Here is a 24,349-nt window from a genome sequence, read left to right as displayed (position 1 = left end):
TATATATATATATATATAATATCTACTTATGTTGAGAATTAATAGTATACAATATACATGATGAGTTTTATATTCATACAGACACCCATTTTGTTTCTAATTATTTATTTCAAACCACAATCTAAAATTCTATTACATATCCCTGTATTTTGTTGGTTCAGCATACAAAGAATGAATTAAAATAAAGAGAATCACCAAAACCTAACATAGCTGATAGATAGTTGGACATTTTAAATATGATGTTAGAAAATCAATTTCTGTTATGTGTGTGAGAAATGTTTGTTCGAAAGGAACTATACGCACTTTTGTGATTTATCTATCTCAAAAGTTATTTGTCTTCCACGACCATCCTAAAAATGATACTCTTGATGCAATTTTTTTTTACATAAGGAGAGAGCTTAGATGTTGTTCTCCAAGTATTAGTGGTGTTGTTGTATAATGACAACAAGACATGTGTCAATGTACCAATGCAATTTGCCTAACTTTTATCCTTTAAGTAATCACTACTCTTCCATCTTATTTTTTTTAGATTTTCTACGAACAGAAGTTTAGATAAGTTGATTTCACGAACTAATACCCTTATAAAGTACGGAGCACATAAAAAAATGTGTGACTTCATATGTCACTTCTTAAATGGTTAAAAAAATATTTTATTATGAAATTTTAAACTTAAATATATGTTTTTCAACCGATCAAAAGAAATAACACATGAAGTGACACACTCTTTTGGTATAACAGATGTTGCAATCCCTCAATCAATCTTTATTGGCTAAATTTGTTTATGTTATCATTATATATATTCTCTAGGAACGCCCCATAATTGAGTACTTTTCTCTGGAGGAATTTAACATGTTTCCCAACATCTGGATGTAAAAATTAATGGAAAACCCTACCTGTGACCTTTTAAGTTGTGGCTATATTCAGAGTTTATATCTCATCACTACTTTATAAAGTGGAAGGTCTTGGCCTCAAAATGCCCTTGCCCATCATTTATATTTAGAACACAATCTCAGTCTCTAGCTAGAAGATTAGTTAAGAAAACTAGCTTGCCCATGAATACTTGTTGAATAGGGATATATTGTTCACACCATAAAGTTCAGAATCACATACCATTAGTTCAGGATTTAGCCCATATGCAATTTGATTGAATGGACATTTCATTTTTGCTTGTCCAAGTAACTAGGATGACCCACCATCACTACCCAATATGGAGGTCAAAATTTTCAGCAGTGTTTCTTTCCCTTCACTCATTTCATCAATGATACATATTCCGAACGTGCACTGTTACAAAAAATCAAGTGCTATTATGGTCCTGACCATTTATTCAAGATTCTCCTAAAAGCCTCTTATGTATTGCTTTATATATTTTTTTTTGGCTAATAATGTGACTATATATATTACTAGTGGATGTAATATATCCTTAGGTATATTGTTAACCTTATTCTTGCTTTTGGCTTTTTTGATGGACAAGTGGTACTGATTTGATACCATTTATGGAGTGCAGTTTTTTCACGTATGGTAAAGCTAAATAATCATAAAGAAATGTAACAGAGACCTAACAGAAATAAAAAATAGACCACATGCATGGTCCATATTCCATAGATTTAAACGAACAAAGTGTGACAGAGAAGAAAATAATAAATGAATGTAATGAAAAGTCTACGAATCAGAAATAAATGTATTTTTTTTGTATGTAAATATTAGAACACTTTCAAGCATAATATCTACGAAATTTGGCGGAACAGACAAAGTAAAGGAAAGAAACACGTTAGTCGCAAGAATAATGAAGAATGCACTTTATTCTTTGTTTATTTCCATTCTTTGAGAGAGAAAACAGTGCTCGGAAAACTCAATTACATAACTGAAATTGGAAACAAATAAATAATTAAGAAATAAAAAAAAATACCAACTTAAAAAGAAGGTAAATCTATAAATAGGAAGAAAATATAAACATCTAAAGTGATTTAAGTTTTTTTATCAAAAGACAAATTTTATTAAAAAAGAAGTCACATATGATACAAGAAAAAAGATGATGATAAAAATAAGAAAGTTACAAATCGATATTGAGACAAGCTAGGAGGTTAATTATCCGGTCGAAATAAAGAATTGAGTCTTTACTCCTCTGTCCATTGATCCAAAACTATAATTTGACTCTTATAGATTCTTGAATATGTTAAGGAGATAGCTTAATCGAGCGAAAAATGAAATCATTCCTAGAAAGCCAAATAATCCATATTATAGCTATAACACACTATAATTTCCAAACAGGGAGTGATGAATAATGGAGTCTTAAAGTGATTTATGTTTCACACAGGTTAATATAATAGGATTAGAATAAAGGTCATATAAAAGAAAGTATTAATGTAGCATAAGTAGAAAGTGTGACTGTGACTAGAATTCCTCCTCTAAATTTTCAACTGTAATCAGCTTTAGAAAATTTGAAAATTTTGAATTTTTCCGGGGTATGCAGGCAGGTAGATGCATTATTTACACATCAAATATGTTCCTCACTGGGCTAAATAAATTTTTTATTTTGAGTTTTTAGTCCTTAAAAAATTTAGGTGTTAAGAACTTGAATAAACCCTAAGATATCTAAAATATGGGTCTATATCTATTGTACTACTCCTTTGTATCATTTTATGTGTCAGCAGATATAATTGATAAGAAAAATATTTAATAATAGAAATATGTGCTCCCATAAAACATTGTGTTTTAGTTGTTGATAAAGGACCAAAAGCACATTGTTTATTTTGTAAAGTGAGTAACTTAACATGATAAAATTTAAATATGGACTAAAAAACAATTCATGTCAAAAACTTATTTAAACCTCCTTTGATCTATATAATTCAAGAGTTGGAGGCAAATGTTCCTTATAAATTAACACATCCAAAAAAAGAAAAATGGATCAATTTCATCAAAAACAGGAAAAAGGGAAAGTATATGTGGTGGCACTTTAGTCTTGCGATTTATGGTCCAATAACAACTTGGTTTTTAAAGGGTAAAAAATATATTTGTAAGATGACTCTAAATTTTTCTTTTTTTAATTTATTTATTATTTTCCAAAACTTAACTCGTAAGTACACCCTAGAAGAGGAATAATGACATATATCAAAGAAGATGGATAAGTAGAATCGAATAGATTCTTATTTGTATATAAAAGCATAAGGTTTCCAGGTGGAAGAGGAATACAAAAGTCTACTTTTTGATAAATAAACTATGAACCCACTTTGTATAACTTCATAAGATTGTGCCATTTTGAATTATTCATAAGCTCCAAATTTAACATCCCTCCATCTTTTAGGAATATTGCATAGGTTGCCATATGAATATTATTCATAAGTTTTAGGAAGAGAGCTGCTATTTAATTAGTATTATAGAGAATGACACTATCTTTTAGCCTCTGCTTAAAAGTTTAAGTTCTTAAGAGATTTGGTATTTTGATAATTATCAATCCCTGCTGTATTTACACTTAACTATATATAGTTAAATAGGTCTCTCACCATTTTAAGTGGAAGTATATATATAACTTATTACTTATGTGACCCCATCGATTTTGATTGTGTTACTCCAATGAATTGGTTTTAAGATAATAATTGAGCAGGATCGTCTTGTTTCTAAAATTTAGAGATTAAATGCTACTCCTTGTCTTCCATATTATTCCCTATCAAATTGTTAGAAAATTATATATATATATATGAAATAGAGGAGTATCAAATAGAATTAATATATATATATATATTAAGTAGTTTTCTAATAAAAGCATGTATAAAGAATTATTAAGTGACCTTCAGTTATTTGTATAGATTAATATAATTTATCTTTAATAGGATGAAATGAATGATAAAAATATAATTATTTCAGTGCCCTTATTTTAATGTTTCTCTTTAACGGGGTTTTCAATATTAAATTAAATGTAATTATTTTAGGCAAAATTATATTCTATCAAATTTTATATCATTTAATGATTTCTTAAATAATATAATTTTAAATTAAATGTGTAACCTTAAACATCAAAATATAGATCTATGGGAATAGTTAAGCAATTTATAAGCTGTCCACTAATTTATTTGACTAAGAATAAGTCATTTTGGTGTATGATAAAAAAAACTTATTTCAAACTTATAAATTCCTATTGCATAAGTTATTAATTGAAGTAACAACTTATAAGCTCATTTCATTTTATTCAAATCAACTTGTTTTTTCCCTTAAACCTATCAAATAGTTTTGATTCACTAAGCATGTTGTGCTGAGCATAGCGAATATATTGATTATATATATATATAGATTATCATAAAGTATTACTTATTTTATTGTTATTACAAGAAGCTTTTAGCTAAATTAATATATTGATAAAAACATTTAAATTTAGTAACATTTTTATTTTTTAAATAATTCAATACTACAATTTTACCCCAGTTTTAGCATTTCAAAAACAAAAGAGAGAGTTAAACCCTTTAATTATGACAAATAAGAGGAATAAATAAATAGTCACTTATAAAATTATAAAATATATGTTATAATAAAAATTATAAAAAGTAGCATTAACTTGAGATAATGGAATAGTATGAGCTGGTTAAAGTTACACAATTTACAAATTATTAAAATAGCGATATATTATTTAATGCAGGTTACAATCATAGTTTTTTTTAGAGAAGATGCATCTTCGTTTAATCACCAAACGTGTGTTTTTTTTTGTTGTTGTTTAAACTTTAAACATGTAAATTTTTCTTCAAAAATTCCACCCTCTCAATTACAATCCTCCCTGAGAGGTTGGAATTGCATTTTATCATTAAGCATTTTATATTCTGTATTTATATTCTGTATCATTCATTTTTCTATCACTCATTCATTATTATCCTTACCTATCTCGTATATGATACCCATCTGTATATGCATTTACGTAATGTTCTTGAATTGTGAATTAATTAGTGTTTGGAGAACCTCAAGTCTGTGAGTGACTCCAATTCATTCAATTATGTGCTTGATGAGATGCTTGAAAACTAGTAAGTGCTATAAGGACCACATCTCTATTCCTAGATTCGTACTTACCACTCAAATATTGGCAAATAATGATAAATATAATAATAATAATATAAAACTAATGCTACCTAATAATAATAAAACTCAAAAATGGAGATAAATAAATAAATAAATAAACACTTTCACGTCATTTCCAATGAGAAATACAAAATCGCTTTAGATGTAACTATATTATTGTATAAGATATGCATAATTAATTGGAGAGACAAAGAAAAGTAATATAAATGTTGTATTACTTACATGGTAAGATTATCCCACAAATTTAATCACATATCTGACTCTAAAACTTAATTAATGATTTCATAATCAAAACCCACATTACTTGACTTTTTAGCAACCTATCATTTGATGTTTTGGGTATCCTAAATTTGATCAAGGTCAGATCTTCAGTTTGGTTATCAGCTTTGAAATTTTTATGCAAACTTTTATGATTCATATCTTAATTCTTTGGCGTGTATTAAAAATCCTCCCATTTAAAAGTACTATAGTTGGAAGAATTCCTAAATGAAAAAAAAATACTAGTAATATGACACGTTGATATAATACAACATCAAAAGAGTGGTGATTGCTAAACTATAAATCAGTCAATAAAATATTACTTTCATCCATTGTCTCAAAAGATATATAAAGAATTATCATATTTATAAGATTTCTGTAATATTAAGTCGTTCGACATAATTAAAGTCTGTTAAGAGATTCTCAAAAATGATTTTGGTTTTGAAATTAAATAACTAAACTAAAAATTAAAACAAAGAATAAAAATGATAAAGTCATTGAGATTAGATTCTGTTATTCTGCCCACAAAACGTAACCTATCTATATTTTCGTTTAATCAACATTATTTATACTTAACATCATTATTGTCCTAATGAGTAGATCAAAAACTCATTTCCCTTCTCATCAATTCATTGAGTGATTATACCTAATATCATTATTTTCCTAATGAGTAGATTAAAAACTCATTTCCCTTCTCATCAATTCATTGAGTCATTGACAAAATGACTCATAATAAGCTAGAATGTTATCTTTTACTAATCAATTTAATTTTGTTATTCAAAATTAGACATTATATGAGATATTACAGTTCAAATTTGTTTCCACCCCACAGAAATAATAAAAAATAATTAAATATAAATATAAATATATAAATATGAATAAAAAATGGAGGCATTAAAATGAATAGCTACAATTCCAACCATTTCTTTTAACTTCTGCAATTCAAAGTTTCATTTCCTCTTTGCCCCTTGCCAAATGAGAAATTATTTTATTGTCTAGAATTAATAATCTTAATCACATCTTCATTTACCAATAAGACATTGTCCAATGGTATAATCATTGCTTCAAAAAGATCAAATGTTCAATTCCTGAAAACAACATGGAAGAGACAATCATACATTCTAAAATAGATTAGTTCTTTTATATATATGGTAATAAATATTATTTATAGAATAAAAAAATAATCACATTTTCATGATTGATTTGAAATAAACACATTTATTTTTAAATTATTAATACACAATAAATGAGGATTTGATTGAAATAATTAATCTTCTCTTATATAGTAATTTCTCCTGCCATGTAGGTTTCCTTTCTTGAATTCAGAACCCTTATAAATACCCGCACAGCACCTAGTAACTGGCCTGTGCCAAGAAGTCAACAACATCCTTTCACTTTAGTCAAATGCTTAGTTTTTCTGTGTTGTCTTGTGAGTCTCTAAATGAGTTGTTTATTGAGTAGGATAAACCAACCCTCTACCTATTAATTGGAGTAATCAACTCTTCATACAATATTTCAACACTCTCTCACACATAATTTACTCTACTTTGCTTTCTATTCCAACTTCCAACATCTTCAAATATGCCTGAAAACACAGCCACAACCAACCTTAGCCACCTTCAAGCTTTTGACATTGAAGGTGTGCCTTCACAATCACAAATTACCTCCTCCAAATGCTATGATGATGATGGCCGTCTCAAACGAACTGGTAAAAAATTTCATATATAATTAATGCATGTCTTAGTAATATTTTATAATAAAAGTTTACTTTATTTAATATACATGTGTGATAATATGATTTATGAAAAGAATGATGGATTGATGCAGGAAGTGTTTGGACAGCAAGCTCTCACATAATAACAGCAGTGATAGGATCAGGGGTACTGTCCTTAGCTTGGGCCATAGGTCAGTTAGGATGGATAGCAGGTCCTGCAGTAATGGTCTTATTCTCTTTGGTTACTTTCTATACTTCAACCATTCTTGCTGATTGCTACCGTGCCGGAGACCCTAACACCGGCAAGAGAAACTATACTTACATGGAAGCTGTTCGCTCCATTCTTGGTAATAAATGTTAATATTAATGCTTTCACTTATTTAATTATGATGTTCCACTCATATTCTTAGGAATACGTTGTGTATATAGAAAATGCATCATCTTATCTAGTTTAAAAAATATATACTCGTCCAAATTAGTTATATTTGATAAATAACTTATTCAATTAGGATAATTTGCATTGAAAATTATTAACGAATATGTGTTTATACTTTATAAAAGTTGTTCTAACTTAAGATCTTAAGTTCGGATCAATATAATACTTGTCTTTGATAGAGAGAATGTTGTCATCAATAATAACACTATCCTACTAAATCAAAATTTTATAAAAATATTTAAATCATGATTTTATAAAATAAAAAAGATAGATAGAATGAATTTAACTTTTTAAATTATTTGATTGTCAAACTCTTTTTATCTTGTTGGGTAAAATAGTTAATCTTTTTAGTGGCTATCCTATTTTGTTTTCAAGAAACTGAAAATACATGTACAAGTAACAACCACTTGACCTAAGAATATGTGATATGATAGTATCACTAAAAGTTCTGGCTGAGGGAGAAGCACTCAACTTGAAATGGGACAGCATCTTTCTCCTAAACTTTTGTTTATAAGAAGAAAAAAAACAAAGTCAAAGCCAAATTCAAAAAGTATAAAATTAAAGAGACCAGTATTTATTAAAAGTTTGTTCATTTATAGATTATGTTTGAAGAGTCTAATATTTTTCTCAATTAAAATATTTTTAAAATTGGAAAACAAAAGCCACCATGTCAAGATATGCCCTTCAATACATGTTGAATATAACATGCACTGTAATTTATTTTGTAGGTGGAGTCAATGTTACGTTTTGTGGTATGTTTCAGTACCTGAATCTGTTGGGAATTGTGATAGGATACACAATTGCAGCTTCTATTAGCATGCTGTAAGTTCATATTTACATTTTACATTATCTCTAGTACCATCTTTAATTTCTTTGTTCTGATAGGAATAGGATTATGTAGGTTGATAATCATTGTTAAAGAGTTTAATATCTACGCATTGTTAGTTTAAAGATTTATACACAATCATTATATCATCCGTCATTCATTTGGATTACTTTTCTTAAAGAATCAATAATGATAAAATATAAATGGTAGATGATACAGTGATTTATTATCGGCGCAACATTTTGTTCTCCTATGTTAAATGAGTTTGTTTTTCAATGTTAACAGGGCAATCAAAAAGTCTAACTGTTTCCATCATTCTGGGCACCAAGACCCATGTCACATGTCAAGCAACCAATACATGATCATTTTTGGTGTAACCCAAATGTTCCTTTCTCAAATTCCAGATTTTGATCAAATATGGTGGCTTTCTACTGTTGCTGCAATCATGTCCTTCACCTATTCCATAATTGGTCTAGTTCTTGGAATTGCCAAAGTTGCAGGTTATATTCTAGATGCTCTAATTTATTTTGTTTCATCTTCTTCTACTCACTTATGCTGATAATTTGGTTGTTTAATGAATAGAAAACCGTACTTTCAAGGGTAGCTTAACAGGAATCAGCATTGGACCAAATGTGTCAGAGACTCAAAAGATTTGGAGGACTTCCCAAGCTCTTGGTGATATAGCCTTTGCCTATTCATATGCTGTGGTTCTCATTGAAATTCAAGTATATCTTCTTTCTCTTCTAATATATACTGTATATATAGGGAGAGGACATTTTTATGTTAATGTGAGAAGAATATATCTTTACTATATCAGAAAAAAATATATACACTGATATTGTGTGGATTTTATATACTGTCGTTGTATCACCCATAATTCATATTTAATCATCATTGACTTAAAAGAAAGTAATGCAAATAAGTGGAGGATGATGTACTATATGTATATACATCTTTATTCTGACGACTAAAAAAAGGTTTATCATGTAACCTATTAAATATCTAGTATTCTAACTACAGGACACTGTAAAATCTCCACCATCTGAAGCAAAAACAATGAAGAAGGCTACAATGATTAGTATTGCAGTGACAACAACATTTTATATGCTATGTGGATGCATGGGCTATGCTGCTTTTGGAGATGAAGCACCAGGGAACTTGCTCACTGGATTTGGTTTCTATGACCCATATTGGCTTATAGACATTGCAAATGTTGCTATAGTAGTTCACCTTGTGGGAGCATACCAAGTCTTTGCCCAACCCATCTTTGCCTTTGTGGAGAAAAGTGCAGCAAAAAGATGGCCCAACATTATTGACAAGGAGTTAAATATTCCAATACCTTGTCTTTCATCTTACAAGCTAAACCTATTTAGATTGGTTTGGAGGACAATGTTTGTTATCTTAACCACTGTTGTATCAATGTTGCTTCCATTCTTCAATGGCATTGTTGGAGTGATTGGAGCATTGGGATTTTGGCCCTTAACTGTTTACTTTCCAGTGGAGATGTATATCTCTCAGAAGAAGATCCCAAAATGGAGTAACAGATGGATTAGTCTCCAAATATTTAGTGTGGGATGTCTCACAGTATCAGTTGTTGCTGCTGTTGGCTCTGTGGCTGGTGTCTTGGTTGACTTAAAGAAATACAAACCATTCCAATCAAACTATTGAACTTCTTTATGTAAGAAAAGTGTATGGACAGTGATGATGGTTTTGGTTTGTGTGTAATATTATCTTTATGGACCAATTGGATTATCATAAGTTACTTTTTGTTTGAAAAACCAAAGGTAGCAATTTTATCCAATCATTTATTTTACTATGTCCAAATAACAAGTCTTTGTCATCCTCGTATTGTCAATTGAGGCTTAAAGCACATGCAATTTTCAAGTTTAATAGCAACATATTTCTGATAGAATGTATCCTAGTTCCCACTCCAAAAATGGGTGCAGTACAACTATTAATTAGAACAGCATATATTACTCACAAAAGGAACAAAGCAGATAACTCAAGATGATATTCATGCAGTACTGAAAAGGGATTGAGAAGTATTTCAATAAGGTAATAAGTCCCTGTGTGGTAGTTGGTTTTGTGAGTATGAGCACTTTTTTTATTGTGTGACAAAAAGTGGTAGTTGGTTTGTTAATACAAATGAGTTTCCTTACTCACCAAAATTCCTCATTTATGAAATCACCGTTTAAAGATGATATATAACATCACCAACAGCAACCTACATACCTATATCATAAGGAGAACGAATTCAGTAGGAACTAGTGGAAATATCTCCATACTTTTGTAAGATTGTTTTTCCTGAATTACACTACTCTTTTCCAAATGTAAGATTTGGCTCCACGAATTAATATGAACCATAATAATATCGAGTAAGTGAATAGCCTTACAATACAGCATTTGGACATCAGGTTGAACTTAAATGTCTAAAAAAAGAATGAAGATCTTCTATTCCATATTGTGTCCCAATGGTGTCCCCCACCAATTATATTAGTTGGTATAATTTAATTCGATAAAGATAGGAAAAAGACAGAATTTCTTGGGACAGTAGTTCCCTCCTGATATAAAAGGAGTCTTCCTGTGATTCTGTATTAAATTGGAGTTGATAAATTGATATAATCCTGTATGTCCATGTCGTTACACATTTATAAATTTCAGAAAATATCGATTTTTTTTTCTGATTTACAGACAGAAATATTTGACGTTTTACAACCCAAGATTATAGCTACTTAGCTAGTTTTCAGAAAATAAATTTATGTTCCATGATCAACAATGACAACCTAAGACGATAACTAATTCTACACATAAATTACACTGATACCCCTTAAGTTTTAGTGAATTTATATAAATTATCCATTATTTTTTTACACCTACACAAACCTTCCATAGTTTTTATACTTTTATTACATTAACCACCCCTACATAAGAAATAAATGTAATCTTTTAAACAAAAATGTGATAAATACAATTAAGTTAAACAAAATATGATATATTATAGAGACAAGTCCAAATAATATACAAATCAATGTATCTTTATTATTTTAGGTTAAAAAGATATTGTTTAAATCACTTTTATAATATAGTGTAATGAACCAAAAATTAGAATATGTTTGTGTAGGTGTAAAAAATGAGTGATAGTTTATATAATTTTACTAAAACTCATGGAAGTTAGTGTAATTTACTCATGACATTATTTACAATCCTCATATAAACTAAATATATAAAATCAATTTCCCTCCAATAAAAATCAAGCCGGCTCTAAGTTTTTTATTATTATACAATTATCCAATAAATCAAATGAGGAGCTTGTAAAGCTTTCATGTTGAAGTACCAAATATGTACATAGAGATAAACTTAGGAGCTGTATAGATTTGGGATTTATGGAAAACATGCACAGCTGGAAAACAGAAGTTTTCGATCAGTGATTAAGTTATTAGCAGTTAAGAATTCGTCAGAGCAACATACAAAATGGTACAACATGCTCAACCTAACACAGCTGATGGCAAACAATTTAAGATGTAAAGTGCAAAGGCTTGTGAGAAGATCCAAGTTAAATCTCAGCTTATATATATATATATATATATAAAGGAAATTGTATTTTATCACAAGTAATAAAGAGTAAAACGAAAATGAGATCGCTCGAGTCCTCACTAGAGAGGGTAAATGAATAATCAAATTTATATTTTACATCAACGTACCTTGCTATATTAATAGACATTTGTTGAAACCCAACAATCCCGTGGAAGAAAATTAATTACACCCACGAGATATGCCTGGCATGGAAGCAATATTTCACTATCGATGCATTATAACTTGCATCAAAACAAATATACAATGGGGGAGGCCGTTGAAACAGGGACGGAGTCCCTCTCAACAGAATCGTTGGACAAACTATATCTTGAAGTAATTTAAGTTCTTCAGAGATTAAAAAAGCTCCTCAGAATTTAATTTATTCCAGGCTTCCTGTTATGAATGACCAAACTTTCAGGTAAAATGAAAGCATTGTAGTGTTCTGGACTTGACAATGTAATATATTACTAACCATTTCAGCATCATCATCGGTGAAGTTGAGAACTAAACATCACTCAAACAACTAAGATTTTTAAGCGGAAGAAAGATTGATGAATGTTCAAGAATCAAGGTGAGGCCAAGCAAAAAAGAAATTGATAAGCTGCAAAAGCATCAGGCCAGCAGCACATATAGAAGTCCCAATCCAGCTACTTCTTATTTGAGATACAACAGGATAATAAAAATTGTACCTATTGAAACCCTGTGTTGCCATTCACGGAGTTTGACCACTACTTATAGTTTTATGAACTACTTCAAATAATAAAAGCAGCATAATTTGCATTCAGGAAACCATTGATAGTGAGAGGCTTTCTTTATAAGGGCAATTTATCAAAGAGCAATCAGAAGTTATAAAAAGGCTGAAAATACCTTGAGTATATCAAAAACCTTCTCTGCAATATATTTCTGCTGAAGAGTGGCACCCTTCTGCTGCACTTTATCAGGATGAATACACAAGGTAGCTTTCCTATAAACTTTTTTAACAGCAGCAACTGTAATTAAATCAGTCAAAGAAACTGGCTGCCAACCACATTCAGGCCAAAGCACCTGATCATCAACATTCATAAAGAAAACAAGTTTATAAGACACAAATTCTTTAACAAAATAACACCTTAAAACACCACAAATCAAGAGACTGTTTCGGCAACTTTAAAGTCAAATGCATGAAGTTTTCACGTGTATTAAAAATTATGAAAAAAGTTGGTTTCACTCTTATTTTCTATCAATTGACTGTAGTTGAGTAACAAATACATCAATCTTCTCAAATCAAGCTTGTTTCCTAGGATGTGGTCGTTTGCTAGCTAATAATCTGATTGGAAATTACCACCATGGCTAAGTCAGCATACTGCACATCTATGCACTTCTAGCCTCAGGTGGTAGCATGATGATAGGACAAGACGAATGAGAAAATATATATCCAAAAACATGAGTTTGGGCATGCCATGTCTTTAAATTTGAACCCAAGAATTTAAAAAAAAGATATGGAGATAATTTAAGGCTACAACTACTGGGAACCACATGGATCTGGAACAGAAAAAAATCAGAGACTATCCGACGTGTATACAATAAGTACATACATATTGTAAGGTGGAGAGCAAAGCACGCAAATTCCCTTCTTTTCCTGCAACCCAGCGCTTAATTTCAAAATCAAGTGTTTCGGCAAGCCTCTGAAACCAATACACAGATGGCATTAGATAAGAAAATAAAAAAATGGCACAATAAAAAAACCACTAACTTTAATTGACGAAAACATAATTGAAAAGAAAAAAATTGAATAAAAATCATAACTCTATTCATCATTAAATATATAATGTTAAACAATAGAGAAAGACAAGGCCCTGGTTCCAACCATCTGTACCCCCTTCCCTGTATGTATTTTTTATTAGGAGCTTTTGCAAAACTGATTTTGGATAGAAAAGGATAAAGGGGAAATAGGTTGCGTAGATGCAGCGCAGCTGGTGCAGGCATGTTAACAGAAACCATCCCACCCACATTTTAAATCAAAGAGGGGGGAATAAACAACAAAAGGAACTACTTACATGTCTCTCAACTTGCTCTCTTTGAGTTTGTAGGTCCCGCTGATTCTTTTCAGCCAATGCTTTTGCCTAGCATAAAGTATAAATAGTCATAACATGGACAAGCAGTTAAAATGAATTTGTAAGAATAGATAGACTAGAGACTTCCAGATAAAGCCAATGCAAAGTTTGTTCAAAAAGAGTGTATTCTTCATGTATACTTTGTATGAAGAGTTAATAAAGAAATCAAATTGAGGAGAGAAATACAGTAACACATACCACGCGTTCCTGAGACCTCTGGTGGCGTTCCAACCTGGCTTTTCGCCTTTCTTCACTTTCACCTTCAACTTCCTGGAAATCTCCAGATGATGGAGCAGCTTGAAACCATAAAAGCAAAAGGGACAAAAAATCCAATTAAGCAAAGAGCAGGCAAAAGCAAACAACTTTTGCATCATCCAATATATTCAAAATGTAAACCTACCTCCGAAAATTGAGGAAAGATCATCTGCAATATTAGTGTCTGATGGTGCTTTCTTCATGCTTGGGGATGCTGCAGTTGATTTCCTTGTTACATCTGACTGAAATTGGGTTTCGAATATAGAGTCCTAAAAATATACAGGTTCAGAAAATTAATAACCAAATTTGCAACAGAAATCATTAGAGTTAAGTGCATGAAGCTGCAATTTAGTAATACCTCTCTTTAATTAGGCATTGGAAATTTGGGATCATAGGAAATAGTTCCACGTATTGTTATTGCAAATGTAAGATGTATTTCTAGATCAAAATGAATGTTTATCCTCCTTTTATTTTATTAAAAAAATTTTTTTATAAGAACTACCACTTGTCATTTTTTTTTATAAATTTCATTTTTAATTAAAATAAAAAGGATAGAATAAAATAACTACCCACTAAAGATAGCTTACTACTTTTCAAGATAGTTTTTTGCATGAGGGGAAGAGAATAACCACCAAAGCCAGGTTTTGGCCATTTATGTTGGTATAGAACTATAGATCCTGAAGAAAAAAAACAGGTACTCACTGAACAGTTGGTCCTAGGAGGCCTTGGAACACTGCTGGCTCTTTCACCCATGCCAAAGAAGGATTCGAGATCATTTTCATTCTTTTGTTGATTCATTCGCGCAGTAGCTGCAGCTCTTTCTCGAGCTTCTGCAGCAGCCCTTTCTCTGGTCTCAGCAGCAGCCCGTTCTGCTCTAACTCGGGCTTCGGCTTCAACCCTTGCAGCTCTAGCTCTTACTCGTGTCTCCTTCTCCTTTGCCTCTGCAGCAGCCTTTTCAGCTCTTTCCTTGGCCTCAGCAGCAGCTCTTTCACGTGCTTCAGCTTGTGCCCTCTGCACTGCAGCCTTTTCAGAACGCTCTCGAGCTTCAGCATGAGCTTTCTGAACAGCAGCTCTCTGAGCTTTTTGATGAGCTTCAGCAGCTGCTCTTCCACGTGCTTCTCTAGTAGCTCTTTCAACAGCCTGTCTTGCCTTATCCCTCTCAAGCCGCTGTTCTTCTCTTTCTTCCATCACTCTTCTTTGCTCCTCTTCCTCCCTCTCTTTTTGCTGCCGCTCACGGTCTAACATTTCCTGTTTTTCTCTTTCCTCTAGCATAGTCCGATCATCTTTTTCCAATTGCACAGTTTCTTCGTTTCTAGAAGCCTGTGTATTATCTCTCTCTCTAACTTCCTTTGCATGCCTAAATTTACCCTCCGCTCTATCCATTGCCTCCTTCATAGCATCAGTGGCTGTGTTCATTTCCAATTCTTCATCGGGAGGACCATTTCTACTCTCATCATCAGTACCACGACTCTTTCCCATGGCAAAATCATCAAGTTCATCAAACTGAGATGCAGGGGATACTCTTGCTACAGCAGGAGCAGAATTAGTAGCTTGAGAGAAGCGAGTGAAACTCGCAAAAGAAGAAAAGTCATTGGCCTTCTTTCTAGAATTGGTAGAAGCCGGTGAACCTGTTCCTGACTTAGGAATATGTACTGGCCGCGGAGGAGGGGGCCTTGAAGGTGGTGGAACAGTAGTTGGTTGTGTAAAAAGAGGAATATCTAATACTGTCAGCCATATATCCTCATTTGATCCCAAGTTTTCTTCAAACTTTGAAGACATGTCCACCTGAATATTGGCCAGTTTAAAACCAGCGTTATATGAAGGGGATCTCGACCTTTGGTCAACTGGTTTACTGGAATTGGATGAATCAGTAGGCGTGTAAAATGGGGCCTGAGAAAAATCATGATCATGTTCAACAGGAGTCTTGTTTTGAGAGTTGCTCGAAGGACTCCTCCCAGAGAACTTCTCAACTGATTCTTTATCTCTAGTCCAACCTGTGCTTATATTCAACCTTGGAGAACTGCTACCTTTCCTGCTATTTCCCTCTGAGGAGAATTCCGGTTCTGATCTTCCGAGCCCATCAAAGGGATCAATATCTTCATATAATTTGCCATAAGAATTGGACGAATTATCATTCTTTGTGTCTCTAGAGCTACTAAATTTATTAATTTCTTCCAACGGATCGGTAAAGAGGCTTGTGGGAGAATCCTTTGGTGCTGAAGGTGATTCAAATACTACGAAAGGGTCTTCTGCCAAAGTGGAGGTTGTTTTAGATGCACTGGCAGTTGGTTCTGATGACCAACGGATATCAGGAGCATGCCTGGTAATCAAAACATGCGAAAATGATTGAAACATTAAGCAAAATGAAAATACACTATCTAAGCATCTATGAATCAGTCATAAAAGTATAGAAAAATATCAAGTTTTTTTTATACATAGATGGATATTAAATTATTCATTCCACTTTCTAACAAATATAACTTCGTAGATTCTAGTTCTATACTTCTTAAACTCAGCCTTTTCTCTCTAATATTAAATATTTGCACAAAAAGTAAGACACGATATTCACAAAACATTTTGAATTTGATATAGGCTATACTCCACAAAGGAGCAACAAGCCTTTAACACGGTCCCCTCTTAAAATATTACAAAGACATTTTGACATTTTAGTCATATCTTAGTCAGATTCTTGAAAAACAAGTGAATAGTGAGAGTGAGAAGGAAGCTGAAATTGCAATCATTTGCCGCCGTTTGAGAATGGCCGGTAAAGGTGGAGCGAATCCGGCGACGTACTCGCCGTCTCTGACCACTCAGAAAAAGAAAGCTCCGTTGTTCAAAGAAGATTGGGTCCGACCCGATGGCCGCGGTTTTCATCAATGTAGACCTGCATTTTTTAGAACTGGTGCTGTGAATGCTGCATCTGGATCTGCATATGCAGAGTTTGGGAATACCAAGGTCATTGTATCTGTATTTGGGCCAAGAGAGAGTAAGAAGGCGGTGATGTACAGTGATACAGGGCGCCTGAATTGCAATGTCAGCTTTACAACATTTGCCACTCCAGTTCGTGGACAGGGTTCAGACCACAAAGAGTACACTGCTATGCTTCATAAAGCTTTGGAGGGTGCAGTAATACTGGAATCTTTCCCCAAAACAACCGTGGATATTTTTGCATTGGTGCTGGAATCCAGTGGCAGTGATCTCCCAGTTGTCATATCATGTGCTAGCCTTGCCCTGGCAGATGCTGGAATAATGATGTATGACCTTGTTGCCTCAGTTTCAGTGTCATGTGTCAGTAAGAACCTTGTCATTGATCCTATTTTTGAGGAGGAAAACTACCAAGATGGAAGCTTAATGATTACTTGCATGCCTTCTCGCTACGAAATCACCCAACTCACAGTTACTGGGGAATGGTCCACCCCAAAGATTAATGAGGGAATGCAGCTGTGCCTGGATGCTTGTGCAAAGCTTGCTAAGATTATGAGGTCATGTTTGAAAGAAGCTGCATCTGATTCAAAGGAATAGTGCGAAGAGTTCCGGTCAAGCACACAGGTCACAAGATGTGCTGTTAAGTTGTTCTATCTCATGTTTTTGTTTTGTTTTGTTTTTCTTTCTGCTCAACATTGAGAAAAAAAATTTGTTGGAAGGGGTTAGGGAGGGAGAGATGCCTTGTCTTGCATGTCCTGCAAATTTTGTGCTTATGACTTTGTCAAAGAATGCTAAAAAAATTCTCATAGTAATAGGCATGGTCTGGTTCATAAAAAAAAGGTTTGGGCCAAATTTATGTAAATAGAACTTGAATTTGCTATCACTTTGCTTCTGAAATATGCTTAGCCATTGAACTCACTACATTGATAGAGATTTGACAACAACAAAAAAAAAATAGTCAGATTCTTTTTCACTGTCATAGCAGCTCTAGTTGTGCTTATCAATTTAATTTTATATCATTTGACACACTGTTAAGAGCTTTCCTATGCTGGTGTATCCATTGAGACACTCCCAAAGCATTCCATTGAGAGTGTCTCATTCTTTTCCAATCTCAAAACACTCCTAGTTGTGCTTACAAATTTAAAGGTTATTTATCATATATCTTTTGGGAGTATGACAAGGAGGTCACAGCTCACAGGTTGGACCATGGAATCAACCTGCAAAAGAAAGATAAGGCTACCTACTATAGAGTTAAATAGTGGATCCAACCCTTCCCTGGACCCTGCGCATAATGGGAGCTTTATAGCACAAGGGTGCTTATATGTAATATGCTTTGAGAGTTTCTCGATATTCCTAGTGATGCATATACCAACTGCCAGCTGTATATATATGTTTTTAGATGTTTTAAATGTTTCTAACCACAAACAAAAAAGTTAAACAAATAGGAACGTCTATAACTGAATGAAATGTTGCAAGTTCTAGCATACAATCAATAGAGCTCGTTTGGATAGTTAAAAGAAAAGGGAACAGAAATGACCAAGTGGCTTAGAAAGAATAGAAAAGAACACAAAGGACTATGGAGGTCATTTAGTTCATATGCACATACTTGCACATTGAGAGTAAGCCTAATAATGCCAAAAGCCCAAAACTGAAACAATGCCAATTTCAATCGAATCTCATTTACCAGAGGAAAAAAACACTTCTATATATACCTGTCACTAGATGATGGCCTACTACTGGTTCCAAATCCAACTAGTAAATCATCAAAATCAGAAACACCTTTATCATCCTTTTCCGGTCTCGTCGCACCCGAACTCTTGGGCTCCTTACTAAACCCGCCTATAAGATCATCAAACACGCCACCGCCACTACCACCACCGCCTCCGCCTCGTCCACCGTCAGAAGCAAAAACATCATCGTACTGAACCTTAGACGAGGTCTTCAACCCCGTCACGCCGTCAAAAATGCCATCATCATAAACAGACTTATTGTACACCGGCGGCGGCAAAGTCGCCGACGTGGAACCAAAATCAGCGCCGAAGGAGCCGGGTGCATTGTACATGGAATTCAAATTGAACGGTGCGTCCGATTTGGCGGAAGTGGAGGCACCCGAAGAGATCGTTGGGTTTAGCGGCGTCGCGGTTGTTGCTGTTAGAGGATGATGGTCGGAAAATGGAATCGGAATCGAGGGAATTGGATCCAAAATCGAAGTTGTTCGGTGGTGGAGTCATAGGTACGGATTTACCCTTGGGTTTGAAACCGAAATCGAGGAAGATAAGAGATTATCGAAATCGTTCATGATTAGTTGATGCTATGAAATTTGAATTTGAAAATTGAAGGATGAAGGAGAAGATGGTGAAGTTTAAGGAGGAGGGATATGGTGTGTGAAGGTGTAGAGGAGAAGCATGCGATTATGGTTGAAGTGAAAGAGTTAGGATGGTGATTGATGAGAAGATGGTGAAGTTTCTTTGTTGGGACCTTTCTCCTTTTGGATTATGCACTGCACAAATTCCTAGGCCTCATCATTTTACTTCAACTTCTAAAAATTTTCCTTCTATTTTTATTGCCCAATAATGTTATTATATTAATTAGTTAATATTAATAATTTTAATATTATTATTTTTGGGAAAACTTGATTAAACTTTAATATGAAAAAATTACCACATTCTTGAGATTTATCAAAACTGTTGCATTCTTTTTTTTTTTTTTTGTGAAATACATTTTTCATTTTGGATAGCATATTATACTTCTTTTGTTAGTACGAATAAAATGGCAAGTGGAGACATGAGATTATTAGCAAATTCATTTGTAAATATCAAGAAATATCGGTTTAATAAAAAGAAATTTATATATTTTCTTATAAATTCTTTTTTTGTTAATAGGAGGGAAATAACCCAAAAAAGATTACACCAACATATTTTTAGGTAAATAACATATCCATGTCTAATAAAATCAAATCCCTACAATTAACTAATAGGTGAAACCTCTATTATATTAGCCATGAAATTTATTACCTGATTTGTTTGTCTATAAATGTGAACACATTTGATTAACTAATATCTCTATAATCTTTTCATCAAGGATGCATGATGGTGAAGCTAATCGCAACCATTATTAATCAGTCTAAAAGCTGTTATGTCAATGTTTAAGAATTTTTGGTTATGCCTTTACTTCATACTAAAGTTATAGCTAAGAAGATACCTCAGAATTCGATCCATGAGATATTAGAAGTTTTTTGGTTCTTGCTAAAGTCAAATATTCATTTCTGAATATCATCTCTACATACTCCACAACCTTCTAAGTTAGTAGTCTTCTTAAGAGATCCGTCCACATTACATTTGGACCAACTAGGAGGAGGGGAGTTCCAACCCACCAAAACTTATTTCTCCACACCACTAGAAAGAGAATAAAGAAGAAAAGTGATATTGTTGGAATTTGCATTTTCAGTAGATAAATTTTTTTGTTATTATTATTAAGATTCTTACTTCTTGGGTAAAGAACTAATCTCTTTTTGGTATTTGGTTATTCCTCCTGCAAACATCACTCTCAAGAATCGAAATCTCAACTTTTTGGTCATGTTTAAAATCTAGTAAAGTCTTACCATACTAGATTATAAATATGTAGAGATGAGGAGACATGGTATTAACATTTTCAAATGATAGAAGTATTTACATATGATTTTAAATTATAACTTTTCCTAATTAAGAAATAGTTCCTTTAATACTTATAGTTGAGATAAAATATTGAATTTGATAAGTGTATATTGAGAAACTAATTTTAGAACGTCCTATATATTAATACAAGTGAGTGTCTCTAGATGCAAATTTAGTATAATACTCTTTAAATATCATAGTCGAGGGACATGAATAGTGATAATAATAAAGATATTGAGGATGGAATTGTTAATACAATATGTTACTTTAATGAGAATCGAACTATCCTTCTCCCCTAAAAAGAGATATATGCCTACACCATAATGTTAAAATTTTAGTATTTTTATTAACAAAATCATAAGTTGAATCAATTACCTTTTTCAGAATCAAATATAAGCAAAATTGAATTTATCTTTTGATGGACTAAAATAGATATATGAATGAAAGATAGATATAATTATTAGTGACAAATAGATATAAGAATGAAAAATCACATATCAATAAATATAATTTATTAAATCATATTTTAAAATATATAATCTATACATATCTAAATTTAATAGGTAAATTTTAACCATCGGTAAATTCATTTTACTGAACTGAATGAATATATAATTCATTTAATTTTTTAATGAGAATTAAAAAGAATTTTGAAAATATCATACTTTTAAATCATCATTTCAAGAAAGTATTTTTTTATAAAATATCATTTAATTTTTAATAAGAGCATATATTATATTTCAATAATTCATGTGTAAGATTATATAATCGGAAAAATATTTGATCATTAAAGACACGTTTTCTATAAGATATTATTATTATTTCATATTCAAATAAAAAACCCAGTGCGTGCACTCCCTTCTCTCTCTATAACCTCCCTCCTCTCTCTATAACCGTTTTATTTCCCACTCGCTTCCCATCTCTCACTATAACGGTTTTGATTCTTTTTTATTTTCTCTATCCTCACAGCGTTTTATGTATTCTTGTCTTTTCCTCACTCACTCACATTCTCCGCTTCAACACAATCATGGTGATGGAAATCAGCATTGATCCCATTGATACCCCATCCGACAGCATCTCTCGCTACAACGCCTACACCCTCCACGCCGACGACCACCGCATCCTCACCGTCACCACCAACTCCCTCCAAACCCTCTCCAAATGGCTCACCGACCTTCTTAAATCCACCGCCAAGACCAACCACCACCCTATCCTCGTCGGCGTCTCCGCCGAACGCGAGATCGTCGAGTACACCAAACGCGGCGTCGATGACCAACCCTTCGACATCCTCACTCTCTGCGTCGGCTCTCAGTGCCTCATATACCACCTCGATTCTCGCGACCATCCGTACATACCACGCGACTTCAGGCCGATCAAACCTCTCCGCGCGTTCTTCGAGAACCCTAGCGTCGTCGCCGTAGGGATGGGGATTGACGCGGTTGCTAAGAAGCTGGCGCGTGACCATGGGATCGAGATCAAGAACGCGGTTGATCTACGCGCGCTGGCAGCGAAGAAGGAAGAGAAATTAGATCTGGCGCGTTACAATTTGGACAAGGTGGCTAGAACTGTTTTGGGAAAGCATGTTGATGTGGTGAGACCTGAGAGGAAAGTGGAGTGGTATGAGGATTATAAAATGAGATGGAATCGCGAGTTGGCGGTGGAGAAGGTTCGGTTTGCGACGGTTGATGCTTATCTCTGCTTTCTGGTCGGTTCTGAAATGCATGACGTCATGATTTACGGTGGTTCGGGAACTGAAAATGATGAAGCCAAGGCTAAGAATAAGAAGAATGGGAAGAAAGGAAAGAAGAAGAACTGAAACTTCGCTTGCTCATCAGGGTAAATAGCTTACTCTTACCTCTGTTCGTATTCAGTAGTAAAGTAAATGAATCAGATTGTGATTTCATATAAAATCATATAATCGATATGACTTGAATTTGAACAAGTGTTGAACTTGAAGAACTGTTGAATTGAAGTGTTTTTAGTTATCTTATCAGGTAAACATGTTTTCGTACCTCTGCATTACACGCTATGGATATAATTGAAATAATTGAATGGATTAATTAGTTGGATATATTAATATCATATGTAATTGTACTTGATTTACAATTTAGAATTTACTCTTCTGATTGTGATTGGTGAGGTATGTGATATGCGTGTACAACAGCATTGTTTGATTAAATTAAACCTGTATTTTGCTCAAAAGCAATCCTTACCATATGCGGTGAAACTCCAAGTTAATAGAATTACACTTTCAATCCGCCTCCAATATATTTGGAGGACACTTTTTGAGTAAAATATGAAAAGATCGACTAAAATGACTCATTTGTTAAGTAAACAAATGAAGTTATGTTCCCAATACAAAATTAACAAAAACAAAGGTTCTGGATCCCTACACCATTCATCCACCATTGTAGAATGGAAGTTTAAGTTTTTTTATGAGTTGAGTTTTGGAAAATAAATAGGGGGAAGTCCTATTAAAAAAGAAGAGTAAAGGGAAACAAATGTTAAATTTCTAGAAAGTTGTTAACAATAAAAATGGCAAGACATATTTATGAGAGTAAGAAATTGTTACCAACAAGCATTAACTTAAAAAACATCTGAGAAGTGAATTGGGCACTAAAGGCTTGAATCTTTTGGGGCAGAAGATAGTCCTCGAAATCTCCATGTCCTAGCTGGCCATAGAAGAACAACATACAGATAAACTACTTTTAGCTCTGAAAAGAGTACCTGAAATGTTTGAATTTTGTGTGGTACAAGATACAACAGTAGTAAAGAAAAGAATACAACAATATTTTTAAGTTCATACATTACAAATAACATGTAAATTCCAAACATTGAGATATGATAGTGTGACTACTGCAGATAAAGAACTACAATCCTCAGCACCTTGTTTTCCATGGTAACAGCCAAACAAGGGTTGTCCCCACAAGCAATTCGCTTTATGGTTAGACCTTGAAATGCTCTAATGGGATGAGGAATAAGTAAATCACGATGACCCAACCTTGCAAAGTCACCCCTGGAAAATCATGACATATAGATAAACTTGGGCCATAGATCAAAAGTGAGCAAAAAAAGGTTCAGACATACCAGGTGAGGCACAAGTATCATAATGATATTGATTAATTTGATAACTAAAAGATAATTACTTAAGGAACCTGAAACAGTACTTGGGTAAGATTTTGTTAAATTCTTGAAAAAAACCAAAATATTAAAAGATTGATTTCTAATAATGATATTTGTTGAATGAAAGATTACACATACCAAAAGATAATAACCTTGCTAATATAAAAAATGAAATTTACAAAATATAAAAGCTTAGTTCCTCTAAACATAATATAAAAAGTTCCAAATAATTTATTATGGAAGTATTGCCAAAAGCCCAAAACAGTAAAATTATTAAAAAATTGCCTTTTAGGATGATTTCTTAATTTGTTTGTTCGGCCTTGTGACCCGTTGATTATAAAAAGAAAAATAAAATTATGCGCCCAAAAATTAAGGCTTACCCCTACTACTGTCCATTTCTTGGTTGCCAATGGCCCAATACAGATGGATGTATAT

General features: G+C 32.9%; 4 protein-coding genes across 4 annotated transcripts; 3 read left to right on the top strand and 1 right to left on the bottom strand.

The window, feature by feature from the left end:
- Positions 6,673–10,176, top strand: LOC109362623 (amino acid permease 4-like). Its single transcript, XM_019608555.1, has 6 exons — positions 6,673–7,024; positions 7,144–7,377; positions 8,195–8,288; positions 8,578–8,792; positions 8,875–9,017; positions 9,313–10,176. The coding sequence occupies exons 1-6, from the start codon at positions 6,898–6,900 to the stop codon at positions 9,958–9,960; spliced, it is 1,461 nt and encodes a 486-aa protein (XP_019464100.1). The 5' UTR covers positions 6,673–6,897; the 3' UTR covers positions 9,961–10,176.
- LOC109362622 (auxilin-related protein 2-like) lies at positions 11,937–19,304 on the bottom strand. The gene is made up of 9 exons (XM_019608554.1): positions 18,851–19,304; positions 14,916–16,533; positions 14,359–14,482; positions 14,157–14,254; positions 13,902–13,967; positions 13,440–13,529; positions 12,733–12,909; positions 12,156–12,258; positions 11,937–12,068 (listed from the first exon to the last, which is right to left on the bottom strand). Exons 1-8 carry the CDS (start codon positions 19,198–19,200, stop codon positions 12,220–12,222), a joined length of 2,562 nt encoding a protein of 853 aa, XP_019464099.1. The 5' UTR covers positions 19,201–19,304; the 3' UTR covers positions 11,937–12,068; positions 12,156–12,219.
- Positions 16,927–18,057, top strand: LOC109362624 (exosome complex component RRP41-like). The gene has a single exon (XM_019608556.1). The coding sequence runs from the start codon at positions 16,971–16,973 to the stop codon at positions 17,733–17,735; it is 765 nt and encodes a 254-aa protein (XP_019464101.1). The 5' UTR covers positions 16,927–16,970; the 3' UTR covers positions 17,736–18,057.
- LOC109361909 lies at positions 21,819–22,607 on the top strand. The gene has a single exon (XM_019607435.1). The coding sequence runs from the start codon at positions 21,819–21,821 to the stop codon at positions 22,605–22,607; it is 789 nt and encodes a 262-aa protein (XP_019462980.1).

This window comes from Lupinus angustifolius, chromosome LG12 (assembly GCF_001865875.1).
Source record: "Lupinus angustifolius cultivar Tanjil chromosome LG12, LupAngTanjil_v1.0, whole genome shotgun sequence".
Classification (NCBI taxonomy): domain Eukaryota; kingdom Viridiplantae; phylum Streptophyta; class Magnoliopsida; order Fabales; family Fabaceae; genus Lupinus; species Lupinus angustifolius.
This window is presented reverse-complemented; position numbering and strand designations above follow the sequence as displayed.